Here is a 20,204-nt window from a genome sequence, read left to right as displayed (position 1 = left end):
GGGGGGGATCCCCTCCCCCGCAGGATGAGTAGGATCCTGCGCCGGGCTACGAGGGACGCAAAGGCCACGACATCGGCCTCTTTCGCCTCCTGCACTCCCGGCTCTTCCGCAACTCCAAATAGAGCTAACCCCCAGCCTGGTTTGACCCGGGCCTTCACCACCTGCGAAATCACTCCCGTCACTCCCTTCCAATACCCTTCCAGTGCCGGGCACGCTCAAAACATATGTGCGTGGTTTGCCGGGCTCCCGCCACACCTCCCACATTTGTCCTCCACTCCAAAGAACCTGCAAGAACAGTCTTGCCCCCGTTATGTATGCTCTATGTAGCACCTTAAATTGAATCAGGCTAAGCCTGGCGCATGAGGAAGAGGAATTTACCCTGCTTAGGGCATCAGCCCACATACCCTCCTCTATCTCCTCCCCTAATTCTTCTTCCCACTTTCCTTTTAGTTCGCCCACCGACTCCTCCCCCTCTTCCCTCATCTCTCTATAAATCTCTGACACCTTGCCCTCTCCGACCCACACCCCTGAAAGCACCCTGTCCTGTATCCCCTGTGTCGGGAGCCGCGGAAATTCCCTCACCTGTTGTCCAGTAAACGCCCTCACCTGCATATATCTCAAGAAATTCCCCCGGGGTAACTTATACTTTTCCTCCAGTGCTCCCAAAAGTCCCATCTATGAATAAATCTCCCACCTTCCTAATTCCCAACTGGTACCAGCTCTGAAATCCTCTATCCATTCTTCCTGGGGCGAACCTATGGTTGTTCCTGATAGGGGACACCACCAGGGCTCCCCGCACCCCTCTCTGTCGCCTCCACTGTCCCCATATGTTCAGTGTTGCCGCCACCACCGGGTTCGTGGTGTACTTTTTCGGTGAGAACGGTAGCGGCGCCGTCACCAGCGCCTCTAGACTAGTCCCTTTACAGGACCTTCTCTCCAGCCTTTTCCACGCCGCTCCCTCACCCTCCATCATCCATCTACGTATCATTGCCACATTGGCGGCCCAATAATAATCTCCCAAGTTCGGTAGTGCCAGTCCTCCTCTGTCCCTACTGCGCTGAAGGAACCCTCTCCTTACTCTCGGAACGTTCCCTGCCCACACAAAGCTCGTAATGCTCCTATCTATTTTATTAAAAAAGGTCCTGGTGATTAAGATAGGGAGACATTGAAATACAAATAAGAACCTCGGGAGGACCATCATCTTAATTGCTTGCACCCTGCCCGCCAGCGATAAAGGCTGCATGTCCCACCTCTTAAAGTCCTCCTCCATTTGTTCTACCAACCGTGTCAGATTAAGTCTGTGCAAGGTTCCCCAGCTCCTAGCGATCTGAATCCCCAAGTATCGGAAGTTTCTTTCCACTTTCCTTAGCGGTAAGCCTTCTATCTCTCTACTCTGGTCCCCTGGATGTATCACATATAATTCACTCTTCCCCATGTTTAACCTATACCCCGAAAATTCCCCGAACCTCCTCAAGATTCGCATAACCTCTATCATCCCCCCCGCTGGGTCCGACACGTATAGCAATAGGTCATCCGCGTATAACGAGACTCGGTGTTCTTCTCCCCCTCTAGTCACCCCTCTCCATTTCCTGGAGTCTCTCAACGCCATGGCCAGAGGTTCAATTGCCAGCGCCAACAACAATGGAGACAGCGGGCATCCCTGTCTTGTTCCCCTATATAATCGGAAATACTCCGATCTATGTCGACCTGTAACTACGCTTGCCGTTGGTGCCCCATAAAGTAGTCTAACCCAGCGAATAAATCCGTTCCCAAACCTCCTTAACACTTCCCATAAATACTCCCACTCCACCCTATCAAATGTCTTCTCTGCGTCCATTGCCGCCACTATCTCTGCCTCCCCCTCCACTGAGGGCATCATTATCACCCCTAATAGCCGTCGCACGTTAACATTCAATTGTCTCCCTTTTACGAACCCTGTCTGGTCTTCGTGCACCACCCTGGGACACAGTCCTCTATCCTCGATGCCAGCACCTTTGCTAACAGTTTGGCGTCCACGTTCAATAGTGAAATCGGTCCATAGGACCCACACTGCATCGGATCTTTGTCCCTCTTCAAAATTAGCGATATCGTCGCTTCCGACATTGTCGGGGGTAGTGTCCCCCCTTCCCTGGCCTCATTGAACGTCCTCGCCAACAACGGGGCCAACAGGTCCACATATTTTCTGTAGAATTCCACCGGGAACCCGTCCGGCCCCGGGGCCTTCCCTGCTTGCATGCTTCCCAGTCCCTTAATAACCTCGTCCACCTCAATCGGCGCCCCCAGGCCTGCCACCGCCTGCTCCTCCACCTGTCCCACCCATCCTTTCCTTAGACTAACTTGGTCCGCCACCTTTAGGTGCGTCTCTTGGAGCATAACCACGTCTGCCCTGAGTCCTTTCAAATGCGCGAGCGCTCGGGCTACCTGCGAGGAGGGGCTACCTGCCCCCTCTCCCGTGTCGACTAGGCCAATCCCATATCCCGCCTCCGCGCTCCCGCTCGCTCCCCCAGCGTCGCATTCCGCCCCCGACCACCCTCTCTTTAGCCATTTCCTTTTGGATTTCCGCAGCAGCAACCCAGTTGTCCCCTTCCCCCCTCCCCCCCCCCCCCGCTAGATCCCTATCTAGCTTGATTGCTCCACCCATATCACTTCCGTAAGTCAGCTGACTTCAACTAATCCCGGCTACTCCTGCTCGCTCCTCGGCCCCCCCGGTGTGAGGGAACTCCCATCCGCCTTGCGCCTGTTTTCCCGCCTTATTCTTTCTGGCGCGGGAACATCCCTTTACCTGACCCGCCTCTTATGGCGCAGCTCCCTTTCCCCTCCCCCTCTCCTTCCCCATTCTCCGACTATGTCCCGTCTCTCCCCCCTCACCGGCGCCCACATTTCCCCAGTGTCCCCCCCCCTTCCCTGTTTACTTCTCGATTGACTTTCCCCATCCCATTAACAAAAACAATAATAACAACAATAACAGTTCCCTGCAGCATCAGTCCCTCAGTTAAGGTCCAGTTTCTCTTCATTGATGAAGGACCATGCTTCCTCCGCCGTCTCGAAATAATAGTGTCTCTCCCGATGCGTGACCTACAGTCTTGCCGGCTGCAGCATCCCAAACTTCACCTTCCTTTTGTGCAAAACCTCTTTGGCTCGGTTGAAGCTCGCCCTCCTTCTCGCCACCTCCACACTCCAATCCTGGTAGATCCTTACCACCGCATTCTCCCATCTGCTACTCCGCACCTTTTTAGCCCATCTCAGGACCTCTTCTCTGTCCTTAAGGCGGTAGAATCGCACGATTATCGCCCTCGGTGGTTCTCCCGCTTTTGGTCTTCTCGCCGGGATCCGATTTGCCCATTCCACCTCCATGGGGCCCGCAGGGGCCTCAGCACCCATCAGTGAGCTCAGCATCTTACTTGCGTACGCTCCACAGTCCCCTCCTTCCACACCCTCCGGGAGACCTAGTATCCTAAGGTTCTTCCTTCGCGCTCCATTTTCAAGGGCCTCAATCCTGTCAGCACACTTTTTATGAAGTGTCTCGTGCGTCTGAGTCTTGACCGCCAGGCCCAGGACCTTGTCCTCAATACCTGACACCTTCTGCTCCACCTCGCGAAGTTCAGTCTCCTGGGTCTTTAAAGTCTCCTTAAGCCCCTCAATTGCCTGCAACAACGGGGTCATTACCTCCTTCTTCAGCAGGTCCACGCACCGTCTCACCACCTCGTCCTGCTCAGGCCCCCATGTCACCTGTGGTTTCTCCGCCGCCATTTTGTTCCACTCCCTCTGACCTTCTGGTCGCCGATTCTTCGGGCTGCAGCCGCCGCCGCCGGTTTTTCCCTCCGTCGTTCGGGGGGGGACTCCCTTCCCTCGCGCCTCGCACTGGGTTTTTTGGCCGTCCAAGTCCCCGTTGGGGCTCTTAAAAGAGCCCGAAGTTCCGTCGGAGCTGGAGCCGCCGAAACGTGCAGCTAGCTCATCCCTGCCGCAACTGGAAGTCAATTTTAAACACAGTTAGCAGACACAAAGTTACCTGCTGTACATATGTAGAGTTCCTTTCAAAAGACTGCTTGGAAAAAGAAAACTGTTCAGGAAACAACCTGTGGCTTAACCGGCCAGGCTTTAGCAAAAAGCTCCTGTCCACCTCGGACAGTTTTGAGAGAAGCTGCTGGTCTGTGACGTCCCAATCTAAATTGAACTCCAAACTTTAACTTAACATCCGACTGCTTTAGACCCTTGTTCCTCTCGTTAATACATCACCTTACTAAGATTAAACACAATGTCTATAATTATCTACTCCACAGGGAATCTTCTTTCCAGAAACAAATTCCATTAGCCCAACTTCAATAAAACAAGAAACAGGGTTGGAATGAATGTTGATTTCATTTTTACGACGCTGGGCTGAGAAGTGGCAGATGGAGTTTAACCCTGAAAAGTGTGAGGTTGTCCATTTTGGAAGGACAAATATGAATGCGGAATACAGGGTTAACGGTAGAGTTCTTGGCAATGTGGAGGAGCAGAGAGATCTTGGGGTCTATGTTCATACATCTTTGAAAGTTGCCACTCAAGTGGATAGAGTTGTGAAGAAGGCCTATGGTGTGCTCGCGTTCATTAACAGAGGGATTGAATTTAAGAGCCGTGAGGTGATGATGCAGCTGTACAAAACTTTGGTAAGGCCACATTTGGAGTACTGTGTACAGTTCTGGTCGCCTCATTTTAGGAAGGATGTGGAAGCTTTGGAAAAGGTTCAAAGAAGATTTACCAGGATGTTGCCTGGAATGGAGAGTAGGTCTTACGAGGAAAGGTTGAGGGTGCTAGGCCTTTTCTCATTAGAGCGGAGAAGGATGAGGGGCGACTTGATAGAGGTTTATAAGATGATCAGGGGAATAGATAGAGTAGACAGTCAGAGACTTTTTCCCCGGGTGGAACAAACCATTACAAGGGGACATAAATTTAAGGTGAAAGGTGGAAGATATAGGAGGGATATCAGAGGTAGGTTCTTTACCCAGAGAGTAGTGGGGGCATGGAATGCACTGCCTGTGGAAGTAGTTGAGTCGGAAACATTAGGGACCTTCAAGCAGCTATTGGATAGGTACATGGATTACGGTAACATGATATAGTGTAGATTTATTTGTTCTTAAGGGCAGCACGGTAGCATTGTGGATAGCACAATTGCTTCACAGCTCCAGGATCCCAGGTTTGATTCCGGCTTGGGTCACTGTCTGTGCGGAGTCTGCACGTCCTCCCCGTGTCTGCGTGGGTTTCCTCCGGGTGCTCCGGTTTCCTCCCACAGTCCAAAGATGTGCGGGTTAGGTGAATTGGCCAATGATAAATTGCCCTTAATGTCCAAATTGCCCTTGGTGTTGGGTGGATGTGTTGAGTTTGGGTAGGGTGCTCTTTCCAAGAGCCGGTGCAGACTCAAAGGGCCGAATGGCCTCCTTCTTCACTGTAAATTCAATGATAATCTATGATTAATCTAGGACAAAGTTTCGGCACAACATCGTGGGCCGAAGGGCCTGTTCTGTGCTGTATTTTCTATGTATTTTCTATGTATTTTACTTGCAACTAGGATTTTTAAGGAACATCACAGCAGCAGTCATACGCATACTACCCCAGCCGTTTAACCCTTACTGCATCAAATACATATAAAACAATATATCTGAAATTCCTACACTCATCACACACTGCTCTCTGGAACCTAAACTTTTAAAACATAGCCACTAAACAAAATAGTTTCATCCTTTTGCAACATCAAATTCAGTGTCAATGCCCAGGACATGAAGCAATTATTAAACTGAATGAACCAAAATTGTCACTGTTAATTTTGAGACAATAATTATTTACCATGCATGTAACATTCTGATGAGTATCAATTATATGCAATATGTCAGCTGATCATATATATTTATAGATGTATATAAATAATATATAGTTTTTAAAAAGCTTGAATATTAACTAAAGAAACATTGCTATCAGCATACTAGTGAGTCACTTCCATTGTTAGAAATGCATGTCTGCTTGGTAAGTTTCTATGTATGCATTTAAACCAAAGTCCAATGGAGACTGGTTTAGCTCAGTGAGCTAGACAGCTGGTTTGTGGTGCAGAACAAGGCCAGCAGCGCAGGTTCAATTCCCGTACCAGCTTATCCGAATTCTGAATTCTCCCTCTGGGAACTGGTGCCGGAGTGTGGCGACCAGGGGCTTTTCACAGTAACTTCATTGCAGCGTTAATGTAAGCCTACTTGTGACAATAAAGATTATTTATTGGCTGGTTTAGCTAGACAGCTGGTTTGTGATGCAGAACAAGGCAAGCAGCGTGGGTTCAATTCCCGTACCAGCTTACCCGAACAGGCGCCTGAATGTGGCGATTAGGGGCTTTTCACAGTAACTTCATACTTGCGACAATAAATTATTATTACAAAGGACATGGACAAAGGACAAACAGCTGACAAGAACTCTATTTTAAAATCGCAGGATATTATTCTTGCTCCAATTCCATATGAACATATAATACAGTAATATTTTATGATTATGATACAATGGAGATCCTGTCAATAACAAGTATTATCTGAGAAAAATGTGAGGAAGTGTAAGAGTGAAAGTGCAGAAAATGAAGTGTAATGTCAGATTATGGGAAGAAGTGCGGTATAGACCATTGCTTAGGCCATTATGCCTTTATTGTCCCCAAACTACACAAGTGAGCTGGATGCTTAGACCAAATATAAACGTCAAGTTGGTGGAAGATATAAAAAGTGTTTGCAACCAACAACTTGCAGAATAACAAAAATGCTAATGAGAATTAACACTTAAATATAAAATATTGCCGATGTTATAATCCTTGACCAGACCCAAAGTCTTTGTCAAGATTTGGCTGGGGACCAATAGAGTTTGTTTAAAGTAGACAAAGTTTGACATTCAAAACACTTGCTCATAGAATAATGCAATAAGATTTCATAGGTTTTGAACAAACAGAAATAAAAAATAAACTCGACAATAGAAGGTCAGTAAGATGAAACAATTTACAATATCTATCTTATCCCCTTAAAATCCAGAGTTAATACGAGGTACATGTGAATTAAAAAGCTAACTGTGGTCATACACAATAAATGGCAGATGCAACCAATAAAGAGGCCATGGATTTTTCAACAAGCCAGCCAGCCGCCAAGTCAACAAATTTCACAAAAACTCTTTCTCTCTTGAGGGGTTTCTAGTCTTTCCCTTTGAAGATCTTGCCTTGGAATTCTCTCCAAAGGTCATTCCACCTCTGCTGGCTTTGGAACCTCTCCCCTGCCTGGGACATTTGCCTGCGATAGTGCTCTGCTCCTGATCACATGACCCTGGTTTTCACACTATTTTCTTATGTTCAAGCAACTAGGCCTTAAAAAAATGTAAAAATTCTGATCTGTGCACACGTAGTCCAGTCCCTTGATGGTGTTTTATGGTCCCACCTGCCCCAGGACCGGAACTTCCTTCCCAAGGTCAGCTTGTTCGTCAAATGTTCCTTCTTGCCTGCATTAATTCCTGCAGTGGGTGGGACCGGAAGATTTAGGGCCCTGTCTGCGCATGAGCAAAAGCTCTGAGGCTCATTGGTTGTTGGAGAACTGAAAATTCCCTGAGCACCAGGTAGATGTCAAATTAATCCTAGTTTCTGTGCCTGAATATAGGCTATAAGTGAATTGAAAGACATAATTTTTAAAAATTCACCATCTCTGATGTGTTTGCTGCATTATTTCTATTTTTGATTTCATGAAAGTACTGACACCTAATTTGGAGCTAGTAAATAATGATCAATCCTGAAGCTGCAAATAAAATTGCTTACTTCCAGAGCAATAAACAATAATATTCTAAGTTGAATAGGATTTTAGGAAAGTCAAATGAAAATTGCACATCATCAATTTATCAATGCCGACATTACAGAATAAATCCAACAGAAAGTTTAAGATGATTCAAAACATCAGTTAGAACATAAGTATCACACCAAATACAAGCATAAAGTGTAACCTAATTAATGATATATAATATTCTATGCTCTAATGAATACTTTCAACATATTTTTAAATATAGTAAATATTGTCATAATTGCTGCCACTTTTTGAAATATTACTATCCATAATAGAATTGGGGGAAATAAATACCTTATTGCCATGGCTCATTATCCAGCCAAAGCTTTTGACGCCACAGGCAACCTGGTTAATAGATACATCCAGGCAGGTCACATTATTTCCATAAATGGAGTGAAGTACCTTTGGCTCTGTATCAGGGTTGAGTAAGTAAACAGTATCTTCAGCTGCTGCTACCAGTAGTTGATTTTCACCTGAATTTACAGCAGCACCTGGAACAAGCTGAAGGTAGCTAACCTATAAAATAATGGGATAAATATAGCCTTAACTGTCTTATGGATTACATGTTTCAACAGAGAAGGAAAAAGAAAATTGAAGTATCAATTAAACATGTTTGACATACATGGTAGTTTTACTTTTTAGGAAGTGGATTAAACCCTCGCTTTTCACACAACGTAACCTCAATTATTCATGTTAATTATCTGCAAGAATAATGGAATAATGAGTCTGGCAAGGGGTGGGTTTATTTCTACTCCACTCACCTCTCTGTTCTGCTCCCGCCAGTAAGTTCAGCTGGCATTGGAACAGCTTATCAGCCAGCTCAAAACATCCACACACACCAACCTCAATAGACCCAAGAAAGTTGGCCTAAAAATACTACTCAAGCCGAAATGACATCCGCCAGCTACAGAGGTAGGCACGAAAGGATGCATTCGGTCACCTCCAGCTATCCTACTGGCAGTCTCCATTAAACTCAGCACTGCAGAGCTGTCGACTTAAAAATCAATATCAAGCCTGCCTGTTCAAACAGCTTCCAATGCTACCAAGTGTAGCCTGTATTGAATAGAACTATATTGACTTTGGCCTGCTCATTTGGGCTTATGATTGGTCCAGCGCAGCTGCAGTCATGAACGAGTACATGGGGGAGTTTTGATGGCAGATCAGCTATCCAATGCCAATTAACCTTGCCAGCAGAAACAGAGCAAAGGATGAGAGGACTGAGGCAGAATGAAACACAGTCAAAATTTACAGTACCAATCTGTAGTGTCATTTAGGGACTATTGATTATCTCCCAATTTCCACTATCTTTCTGAGGTAATCTTAGTTATGGCGGATAATCAAAACTCTGCTGTATTACTTTTGTTTCTTTTCAAATGCCATGAATATTTGTTATTTGTCTTGCCGAAACACCAAATGCTGCTACTACAGACTCAGTCTGGCACAGAGCCAGCATTATATTCTCATTAGGTAATGAAACCAATATAATTCCCGGCAAGAAAATGATGTCATGGCAACCCAGCAGGTTTACATGAGTGACCATGGTTAAATGATTTGAGGAATAACTAACACCTGTGAAATTCACAGTAATTAGAGAGATGTGTGAGTGACTTCTATAATTAAATGAAACACTTCACCACTGGAGTTTTGTTCTACTTAAAAACTTTCAGTGCATATACCTCAGGGCCCTCATTAATAAACATTTCACACATTGTTCAGAGGGTATCTTGTGCCTCTTTCTTAACATAAATGCGAACAGGAAAATAACTTATAGATCTGCTTTTATTGTACCTTGATTTTAGCCAGTCTGCTGGCCGCCCCAACTTGAAAAAGATAAATCAACAACTTTAAGGTGTTTTTGCTGTACAGTCAGTGTTTAGTGTTCAGATTTTCTCAATACTTGTAACTCAGTGCTTTAAAACAAAACGGCAGCTCAACAGCAGGCTGTTTACCTATGAATCAAAACGTGCAATCTTAGACAAGCTATAAAATGGATAGGTTGCCATGAAAGAAAGAAAAACTGGCATTTACACTCTGCTTTCTACATCCTGCCCCAAAGCATTTCACAGTTGACAAAGTATTCTTAAAGTACCAGCACTGTTGTAAAGTAGGAACTCAATTAACCCCAATTACAGCGAAATGCAGTCGTCATATGTAGATTGTAGAACACCCACAATGTTCATCCATCTACATTGAAAGATAGTAAATAATAGATTTTCAGCACTTAACACATAGGCTAACAAATAATTTTGTAATTAGAGTTATAAAGTAGCAGAAAGACACAACAAGAGATAAACAGCACAAAGCTTAACCCATAATATATTAACTGTAACAAACCCCCCCAAAATAAAATGTTTTCAGTAGCTTCTGGTATGCATTACCAGGGAGAATAACCCTTTATAAAGCTCATGTTAACCCCATTTTGTGTAAGTATGAAGCAGGGAACTGGGGACTGGGGACTACAGGTTTATTCCTCAATTACATGTTTACCTGTATTTTGATCTTCGAGTCAGATCATTTCATGATTGACCAAATGCTTTTCTATGGTGAGACAGTTAAGCTATTAGTCCTTTCTAAAACATAAGCAGACAGGATGTAAAGAGTAACTTCCCGGCCACCAGTTGGTTTATTTGCTTTTCAAACCAGATAGCATTGAAAAGTGATTTTCTTTCCAGTTCTTGCATACATAGGAATGATTTTGAATGATGTTCACTCCAACACCATCAGAACAAAAAGCTCCCTTCATGACAGCAATTTAGTATGCAATAAATTTATGTACATGCTAGATGCTTCAACAGCTGGGTCTCTTGCTGTGCATCATGTCCCCTCCCTCCTTCTTGAGAAGAAGTTGTCTCCAGAATGATGCTTCTGCCCTGCTTATTGAATAGCTATAACCTAGGTTGTGTGAGGCCCCCTGGTGCTCTGCCCCTTGTGCATACGGTTTTAGTTTAGGAGCAGGCTTGGAGGGCCGAAATCCTTGTTCCTGTGCTGTCTTGTTCTTTGTACCCCTTCAATCTGTTATCAGCTGCTTATCAACATTGGGTTGATGTTGGCCACCATTCCTGTTTCCTGCTGGAAGCTCCAGGCAATATAAACCAAACCAGAGTGGAGTTTAATCTTCTTACCGATTACTGATGTTATTTATTGCCTCATGCCCAAGTTTACTGCAGCTGTCTAGGGCTTCTTTCTGACCCCTCCTAAAATCTTCCTAAAGTTATTTATGCCACTCACTGCCAAACATCACTCTGTTCACTTTAAACCCAAATTATTTATTACAGTTGTACTCACTCTTCCAACCCCTATCTGAAATTATGTAATTCAGCCAGCATCTGTTACTCTGTACTAATTTATTTCTGCATCCTCATTCAATATGCCATTTCTGTCAATAATCAATATCTTTCTTCAGTGGAGAATCAGAAACCCATTTCTTGGAGAATCATAGAATGGTTGGTTACAGCATGGGAGAAGACTATTCAGTCCATCATGTTATTGGGAAAACAAAGGGATTTGTAAGGGATTTATATTTGTATTGCTAAACATTAGAAATAAGGTATGGTTTTAAGTTTGTTTAATTTAATGTTTCTGTGTCTGGAAGGGTAAAACCGATAGTTAGATTCATGCTGGACAAAGGTGTTTGCATGTGTGGGGATTGGTTAAGTTCCAGCTGTGTTTCTATTGTGTTTAGAGAGGACTAGGCATGAAGAATAAATCAATGAGCAGTGGTTGTTTGGTACCTGGGGCCTTGGAAGGCAGAGAAGCTTTTAAGTTTTAGTTTAGTTAATTTGATTGCAAGTGAAGATAGGTAGTGAGAGTGAAGGCAGCTCTCATAACTCTGCTAGAAGTAATTGGTTTACAAGGCTAGAGAGAGAACATCTATCTCAGCTTTGCTCGTATCACTTAAGAAAGCAGTGCAGAGATCTGAAGAGCAGCTAGTTAAGGAAAGAGAAATGATCCACGAAGTCTGAGGTTAAAGTTACTGGAACAGAACACGCAGAGCTGAGAAGTAGGTGGAGACGCCAGAACGAAAGCTGAAGTGATTTTCGATTGAGAGATTCGGGCGGCATGGTGGCACAGTGGTTAGCACTGTTGCTTCACAGCTCCAGGGTCCCAGGTTCGATTTCCGGCTTGGGTCACTGTCTGTGTGGAGTCTGCACGTTCTCCCCATGTCTGCGGGGATTTCCCCCGGGTGCTCCGGTCTCCTCCCACAGTCCAAAGATGTGCAAGTTAGGTGGATTGGCCATGCTAAATTGCCCATAGTGTCCAAAAAGGTTAGGTGGGGCTACTGGGTTACGGAGATAGGTTGGAGGTGTGAGCTTAAATGGGGTGCTCTTTCCAAGGGCCGGTGCAGACTCGACGGGCCGAATAGCCTCCTTCTATTATACTATGACTTCAGCCTGTGGAACGTAAATTGAAATAACTATGGAAATCGGTGGCTGGATCTCAGAGTTTGTGTAAAAACAATTCAGACAAAGGAAACCTAAAAGGGGGTGGTGTAATATCCAAGACTGGATTTGCTGCTAAAAGTGAAGCAAAGCTTTGTTTAAAAATGTCATTTATAAAACTTGGGTCTGGATTTCGGAATGCAAACCAGTAAAAGGAAAACATTATTATAAGAGAAGATTTTAAGATGTTTTTGGGAGTGGAGTTTGGAAGCTCATGTGATCATTATCTGGGGAGGGATTCCGAGGAGAAATCCGTAGACACTAAATTGGGTTCAGAGCAGACTATGTATTTGATCACAGTCATCTTGTGTGCTTAAAAGATACTGGGCGAGATTCTACGACCCCCCGCCGGGTCGGAGAATCGCCGGGGGCAGGCGTGAATCCCGCCCCCGCCGGTTGCCGAATTCTCCGGCACCGGATTATCGGCGGGGGCGGGAATCGGGCCGCGCCGGTTGGCGGGCCCCTCCGCGCGATTCTCCGGCCCGGATGGGCCGAAGTCCCGCCACTAAAATGCCTGTCCCGCCGGCGTAGATTAAACCACCTGCCTTACCGGCGGGACAAGGCGGCGCGGGCAGGCTCCGGGGTCCTGGGGGGGTGCGCGGGGCGTTCTGGCCCCAGGGGGTGCCCCCACGGTGGCCTGGCCCGCGATCGGGGTCCACTGATCCACGGGCGGGCCTGTGCCGTGGGGGCACTCTTTTCCTTCCGCCTTCGCCACAGTCTTCACCAAATCAGAGGTGGCAAGGCCGTTCAGAAAAATGGTTAATATAGGCATATGCAATCCTGGTCTTTATAAGTAGAACCATAAAGCACAAAAATAAGCAAGTTATGATGAACCATTTACGAGCATGGAATCGGGGATGAAGGATTTCAGTTATGTGGATAGATTGGAAAAGCTGGGGCTGTTCTCTGCAGGGAAACAGTTGAGAAGAGATTTGGTAGACGTGCTCAAAATCATGAGTTATCTGGACAGAGTAGATGAAGATGATCTTTCCCATTGGCAAAAGGATCAAGAATCAAAAGACACTGATAAGGTAAATAACAAAAGAAACAAAGGAGACTTTTAAAAAAATTTCGAGTACCCAATTTTTTTTTTCAAATTAAGAGGCAATTTAGCGTGGCCAATCCACTTACCCTACTCAACATTTGGGTCGTGGGGGGTGATACCCACGCTGACACGGGGATAATTCGAAATGTCCACACGGACAGTGACCTGGGACCGGTATCGAACCCGGGTCCTCGGTGCTGTGAGGCAGCAATGCTAACCACTGCGCCACCGTGCCGCCATTGAACCAAAGGAGACATGAGGAAAAGGTAAGTAGTTAGGACCTGGAATGCACTGCCTAAGGGTTTTGAGAAGAAGATTCAATTGTGGATTACAAAAGAACATGGGATAATTATCTGAAGCAAAAAGAAATTGCAGTGATATGTGGAAAAGGTGGGGGAATGGGACTAGCCAGGTTTCTCTTGCAGCGAGCCAGCATGGGCACTGTTACGATCCCAGTTGATGTTATAACTGAACAACAAGATCCCAGAATAGAACTCTGGTTCAAAAAACCATGACTTTAATTTTTTTCAATAAAATGTGGAGGAACAGAGTCACAGGACCGCTAATTAGTTTTAACAACAAGAAAAAAACATTTATTAAATATTTTTTAAAAATGGATTATAATACAATACGCCTTTACTCCCCCTCTTCGCTTAACAATTACACAGGTTTTAGGATTGACCAGGATTACAAAGTACATCTTAAACTATAATGGTCTCATTAACACACACAGGGGGCGCAATTCTCCGGAAACGGCGCGATGTCCGCCGACTGGCGCCCAAAACGGCGCAAATCAGTCGGGCATCGCGCCGCCCCAAAGGTGCGGAATCCTCTGCATCTTTGGGGGCTGAGCCCCAACCTTAAGGGGCTAGGCCCGCGCCGGACGAATTTCCGCCCCGCCAGCTGGCGGAAAAGGCCTTTGGTGCCCCGCCAGCTGGCGCGGAAATGACATCTCCGGGCGGCGCATGCGCGGGAGCGTCAGTGGCCGCTGACGGCATTCCCGCGCATGCGCAGTGGAGGGAGTCTCTTCCGCCTCCGCCATGGTGGAGACCGTGGCGAAGGTGGAAGATAAAGAGTGCCCCCACGGCACAGGCTCGCCCGCAGATCGGTGGGCCCCGATCGCGGGCCAGGCCACCGTGGGGGCACCCCCCGGGGCCAGATCGCGCCCCCCCCCCCCCCCCCCCCCCAGGGACCCCGGAGCCTGGTGTCCCGCCGGTAAGGTAGGTGGTTTAATCTACGCCGGCGAGACAGGCATTTTAGTAGCGGGACTTTGGCCCATCCGGGCCGGAGAATCGCGCGGAGGGGCCCGCCAACCGGCGCGGCCCGATTCCCGCCCCCGCCGGTTGCCGAATTCTCCGGCACCGGATATTCGGCGGGGGCGGGAATCGGGCCGCGCCGGTTGGCGGGCCCCTCCGCGCGATTCTCATTATTATTCCTGTGATTTGCTTGAGGAAAAAGACAGTCACTTGGAATGTACACACTCTCTAGCAACAGGAGGTACCGGAGCAGCAAAAGACCAGAGATATAATATCCTCAGTAATTTTACAGACCACAAAATGTTGACATAACGTCCTTAAACAAATTCATAGCTTTGGTTTAGCAGCAGAACACCACATTGTCTTGATATAGCAAGAATGGTTTTCCCCATGGTATTATGAACTCTTGGCAAAAAGTTATCTGCGTCAACTAAATCCTTGAAAAACTGAACAAATATTTGTTTGAGAGAGCTGTTGAAGATTTTAAGAAAAAGTTAAAATCACAACAATGATTCCATTGTTTCTAGAAACATGGAAGAAATTACCTGTGGAATGTGGCAACCCAAAGAGGTACATCTATATTAATATTCTGTAGTTTTGCATGACTACATTTGGGGAATAGGGAGATATTTTCCATGTTGTCTTCTAGAAGATTCACTGTTGAATGGATTCTTCCTTTAGCAAACTGAATCAATTGGAGCAAATTATCCATGATGGAGCAAATTGTACATAATCTGTGATGGGCTGAAATAATCTTGCTCATAACAATAGTCACTACATTCTCAAAGTAATTAACTGAAGATTGAGATCTTGGAACATAAAGTGTTATATAAATTAAGTATTAGTGCTTTATTTATATTGTCTTTCTCCCAAATATATTTGATTGGTTAACCTTTGGTCTTGCTTTGGATTGCTCAACCCATGAAATATGTTCAGGCATTTTAAGGGGCATTTGGTGATATCCAAACCTGATGAATCGGTGATCAAGAATAGGTTCATAAAAGTAGTGACCAATAAATGAACTATAGAGATATAATGGAAACACAAACCCACCAGTTTCTGGAGTTCAAACTGGTATGTTCTCCGCCAATATCCTTTCTCATCACTCGATTCTAATCTTATTTGATAGCCTGAGCAAGTTGCTATTGCAGCACTGTCTGATGCCACTGCTATAGCCTGTATCTCCTGGCAATGCTGATAATGATGAACTGGTTCCCGTGCAAGAACTGTACTCCATACGTCAACAGCACCTGCAGGTGAACATAAGGGGATATCAGTAAAATAATTATGCAACATACGTTCAGAAAGTTTATGCAAATAATATGACTTCCAAAAATACTCATATACAATTCCATTTAAAGTCTGTTAACTTTGTATATTCAATAACTCATAGCGCATGAAAAATTTCAGGAGATTAAACTTCACAATGTAGTGGTTGCACATTGTATATTAATTTGGCTTGGACATATTTTTAAAATCAGACAGATGACGAAATAATGATGCAAGATTCAATGACTTTCAATTTCTCTGTAAGATGCTTTGGCCTGTATAAATTATTGGGCGTGAATAATACAATGAAATAAAAATAAATTCTTGGGTAAGTATTGCAGGACAACAACCTGATTTTTTAAATATCAAATAAGTAAAGATCAGTGCACACACCACATTAGAATTAGTTTTGCAGCTGGTTTCCCATCAGGCCTTAAAGTAATTCAAGGGATAATTTAAATGAACTTGTATTCCCAACTGCATCATATTTTGAGGAAATCACACGTTTAGGGGAGAAATTCATCTGGGCATCTTTTTCTGGTCCCGGGTTGGCACTTCACAGGCAGTACATGCGCCAACCAATGAGGTAATATCGTTTCAATAATTTAGGCAAGCTGTTTACGCCTGTCATGCCTTCAGAGGCAGCTTGCCCATTTGAAGACCTGAATATCGGGTTGCTTGCCTCGTTGGCAGTGGCCCAAAAGTGAGTTTGCTGCAGTGGGGTGGGACGGAGGATTGCAGCGAGTCAGTGGAGTTTATTACACTTGGCTTATTACACTTCCCAACCTCAATGCATCTTGATCCTTGGCAATTACTTAGGAGCGGTGTCTGAGCTCACACAGAAATCAATTGTACACCAATGAAAATATGGCTGAGAGATCATGTTATCCAGAATTCCCCACCTTCAGTCTCCATTACTGCTTTGCATAATTCCGAGAATATCAGAACATAAGAAATAATATCAGGACTGGGTCATACAGTACGCGAGACTCCTCTGCCATGCAATAAGATTGGGGTGATCTTCAATCTCAACTTCACTTTCCTACCCTAGACTAAATTCTTTCAATCCCTCAAGAGTCAAAAAAATCTATTGTTCCCAGCCTTGAATATGCTCAAACATCCACATCCCTCAGGGGTAACGAATTCCAAAGATTCACAACTTCTCAGTGAAGATGCTCCTCATCGAAGTCCTAAATGGCTAACTTTACCTTGGAACCATGCCCCTTCTCTGGAGCCTCTCTAACTGTGGTCAATTGCATATAGTGACTATGAAGCATGGTACGAGAGTGTAAAACAGCAGGGGTTTCACAGTTGGCTGCTCAGTTGGGGACCTGCAGAGAGAGGAATGTATGAGATGTACTGTGCAAGGTCATACTATGCAAGTCAGAGTGTGGAGCTTTGTGCCTGACAATATTAAGTAACTCACCTGCTAGGCTCTCCTGAAGTCCTTGATTCTTCTGATACGTGATCCCAGGTTAGAGAGGGGGCACATCGCTGCTGGATTTCCTCAGCCACTTCCAGCCATGCCAGCTTGGTTGAATAATCTGTCCTATTCCTCCTGCTGTTTGGCGAACTCCTCTCACAGCAGCACCTCAGCTCCCTCACCTCCGCTCCCTCACCTCCACATAAGAGTGAGATCCAGGGATCAGCCTTCCAAAGTCTCCTCACTATTCTGCTGGTGCTACAACCTGAAAAGTCCTAGTGAGCTGCTCTGGAACATGCTGTGATCCCTTTGAGCACAAATCCTTGCCCTGACATAACTGTTGTGTCATTCTTGCCACCCTCTCCAACTGATGGAGAAGTGTGGAGGTAAGCTTTTAATTTGTTTGCCTCGACAAAGAGAAGGTCCATCACTCCATGGATCAGATTCACAACCCAATGTCTGAAAAAAAATGAAGGCAGTGTCTGCTCGCAGCTTATTTTTCCACCTGGCTCACCCTTTAAAGCTTGTTTAAACCTGATCTGGCAGAAATGGAGGGTGGAAATTCTGTGGTCAGCAGCCAAGTGATGGTGCTCACCTCTGAACTCTAAGAAAGCTGAACAAAAAGGTATAGTGATCTCTGTGATGTGGATTTTACCTTAACTGACATTAATGCCATTCCCACACACCGACTCTCCCTCGTGGGGAGAGTCCAGACGATCAAAATGAACATGCTGCCCAGGTACCTCTTCCTATTCAGATCCATCCCGATCTACATCCCCAAGGCATTTTTCAAAGCACTAGACAAACTAATCATGGCGTTCGTATTTGGGGGGGGGGGAAAGAGAGAATGCTAGGATCCCAAAGAAGGTCTTACAAAAAACAATATCCGGGGGGGGGGGGGGGGGGGGGCGGGAGGAGGCTTGCCCTCCCAAACCTACAACTTCATCACTGGGCGACGACGGCCGGGCGAATAAGGGGATGGATCAAGGAGCCAGAGGCCGAGTGGGTGCGCGCGGAAGAGGCCGAGTGGGTGCGCGCGGAAGAGGCCTCCTGCATGGGGACCTCACTCCGGGCCCTCGCCACGGTGGCGCTCCCATCCCCATCCCCACCCAAAAAACACTCCAGCAGCCCGGTGGTAATAGCCACCCTCCAGTCCTGGAACCAACTACGCCAACAATTTGGCCTGACCAGAATGTCGGGTAAAGCTCCCATCTGCAACAACCATAGGTTCACGCCAGCGCTGACTGACGCCACCTTCAAAAGGTGGGGACAGGACAGAAGGACACTGACAGTCAGGGACCTATACACGCACGGCAGGATCGCAACACTGGGCGAACTGAGAGAGACATTCCAGCTAGCCAGGGGGAACGAGCTAAGGTACCTGCAACTAAAAAACCTCCTAAGGAGACAGGGACATATCCACAACAACCACGACAGACACTACTGGAAGAGTTACTGGACGCAAGCATACTAGATAAAGGAAACTGTGGTGACATGTATGACCGACTGGTAGAAGGGGCCGACACCGTATTGGAAGCAACAAGAATGAAGTGGGAGGAGGACCTGGGGATCGAAATAGGGTGGGGACTCTGGAGCGAAGCATAGGGTCAACTCCACCTCCACGTGCGCAAGGCTCAGCCTGACGCAACTAAAAGTGGTACATAGAGCCCATTTAACAAGAACCCGTATGAGTAGGTTCTTCCCGGAGGTGGAGGACAGATGTGAGCGGTGCCAAGGAGGCCCAGCCAACCACGCCCACATGTTCTGGTCCTGCCCCAGACTTGTGGAGTACTGGACAGCCTTCTTCAAGGCAATGGCCAAAGTGGTGGGGATGAGTGTGGAGCCATGCCCGAAAGTGGCGCTCTTCGGGGTTTCAGACCAGCCAGATCTATTCCTGGGGAGGAGGGTGGACGTCCTTGCCTTTGCCTCCCTGATCGCCCGCCGTAGAATCCTGTTCGGCTGGCGGTCAGCAGCACCACCCAAAGCTGCAGACTGGCTGTCCGACCTCTCGGAATCTCTCCAAATGGAGAAAATCAAATTCGCCATCCGAGGGTCAGACGACGGCTTCCACAGAACGTGGGAGCCATTCATCCAATTGTTCTGAGACTGGTTTGTGGCCAACAAACAAGCAGAAGAATAGCCAGGTAGAAACAGAGTAGCCAAATCATGAGAGGAAGGGATAGGCCATGAGATGGGGGGGGGGGACGACAGCTAAATCTAAGAGGAAGGAAAGACGAGCCACGGGGGGGTGGGGGGGGGGGTGGGGGGGCAGGAGCGAGGAGAGGGGGGGTAGAGGGAAGAGACAGAACAATAGAGGAGAGCCAGGGAGGGGGAGGGGGGAGGCAGGGAAACGTTAACAAACTTAACATCCACAGGAACAGAGAAAACGGGGAAGATGGGAGGGCCGCAGAAGCGGAAGTGCGCAGAAGCGGAATGAGACAACAACGGCAGCGAATTCCGTCTGGGAGAAGCAAGGGATGACAACGCCATGAACAGATGCCTACTTATGTGTGTAAATAATTTTGCCAAGTGTACAGAGCTGCTGCTGTTGAGTGGGGGTATAATACTGTCCAATGGCTTCTCAGTGAAAATTAAAACGTCAGCAGCAGCAGCGACCCGTGGGGGAGTGGGGGTGAGTGCTCCGTTGGGAGGGTGTGGGAAGACTGAGGCACGTGGGGTCACGTCTAGTCAATTGCTATTGTATATTCACTTTTTGCACTATGTTAAGGTTCATTCTATTTTGCTGTGTTAGGATTATTACTATTTATTATGAAAAACTTTGCAAAACTTTAATTTAAAAATTAAAAAAAAAAAAATTAATGCCATTCCGTCAACAGCTCTGGGGAATTACCAACGTCCAACAAGAGCGCTAGCATCAAGCAGGCTAAGCAGCCAATCGTGTTGTACATTTTCCCAGATTGCACACCAGGAAAATAAAAAGGCAGTGATTGCCTT

General features: G+C 46.3%; 1 protein-coding gene and 1 long non-coding RNA gene across 6 annotated transcripts in view; one reads left to right on the top strand and one right to left on the bottom strand.

The window, feature by feature from the left end:
• The window catches only part of fbxw8 (F-box and WD repeat domain containing 8), a 301,601-nt gene that overhangs the window by 139,477 nt on the left and 141,920 nt on the right, over positions 1 to 20,204 (bottom strand). For 3 of the 4 annotated variants that reach the window (XM_072496703.1, XM_072496712.1, XM_072496685.1), the window contains exons 6-7: positions 15,611 to 15,807; positions 8,112 to 8,333 (exon numbers count right to left, since the gene is read on the bottom strand). In XM_072496703.1, coding sequence (XP_072352804.1) covers positions 8,112 to 8,333; positions 15,611 to 15,807 — 419 coding nt within the window. The remainder of the gene's footprint in view (positions 1 to 8,111; positions 8,334 to 15,610; positions 15,808 to 20,204) is intronic. The other variant, XM_072496692.1, reaches the window with a different exon arrangement.
• Positions 1 to 20,204, top strand: part of LOC140408884 (uncharacterized) — a 315,648-nt gene that overhangs the window by 167,374 nt on the left and 128,070 nt on the right. The window lies entirely within an intron of this gene.

The sequence above is a fragment of the Scyliorhinus torazame genome, chromosome 1, assembly GCF_047496885.1.
Source record: "Scyliorhinus torazame isolate Kashiwa2021f chromosome 1, sScyTor2.1, whole genome shotgun sequence".
Taxonomy (NCBI): Eukaryota; Metazoa; Chordata; class Chondrichthyes; order Carcharhiniformes; family Scyliorhinidae; genus Scyliorhinus; species Scyliorhinus torazame.
Note: the sequence above shows the minus strand (reverse complement) of the source record. Positions and strands in the feature narration are given on the sequence as shown.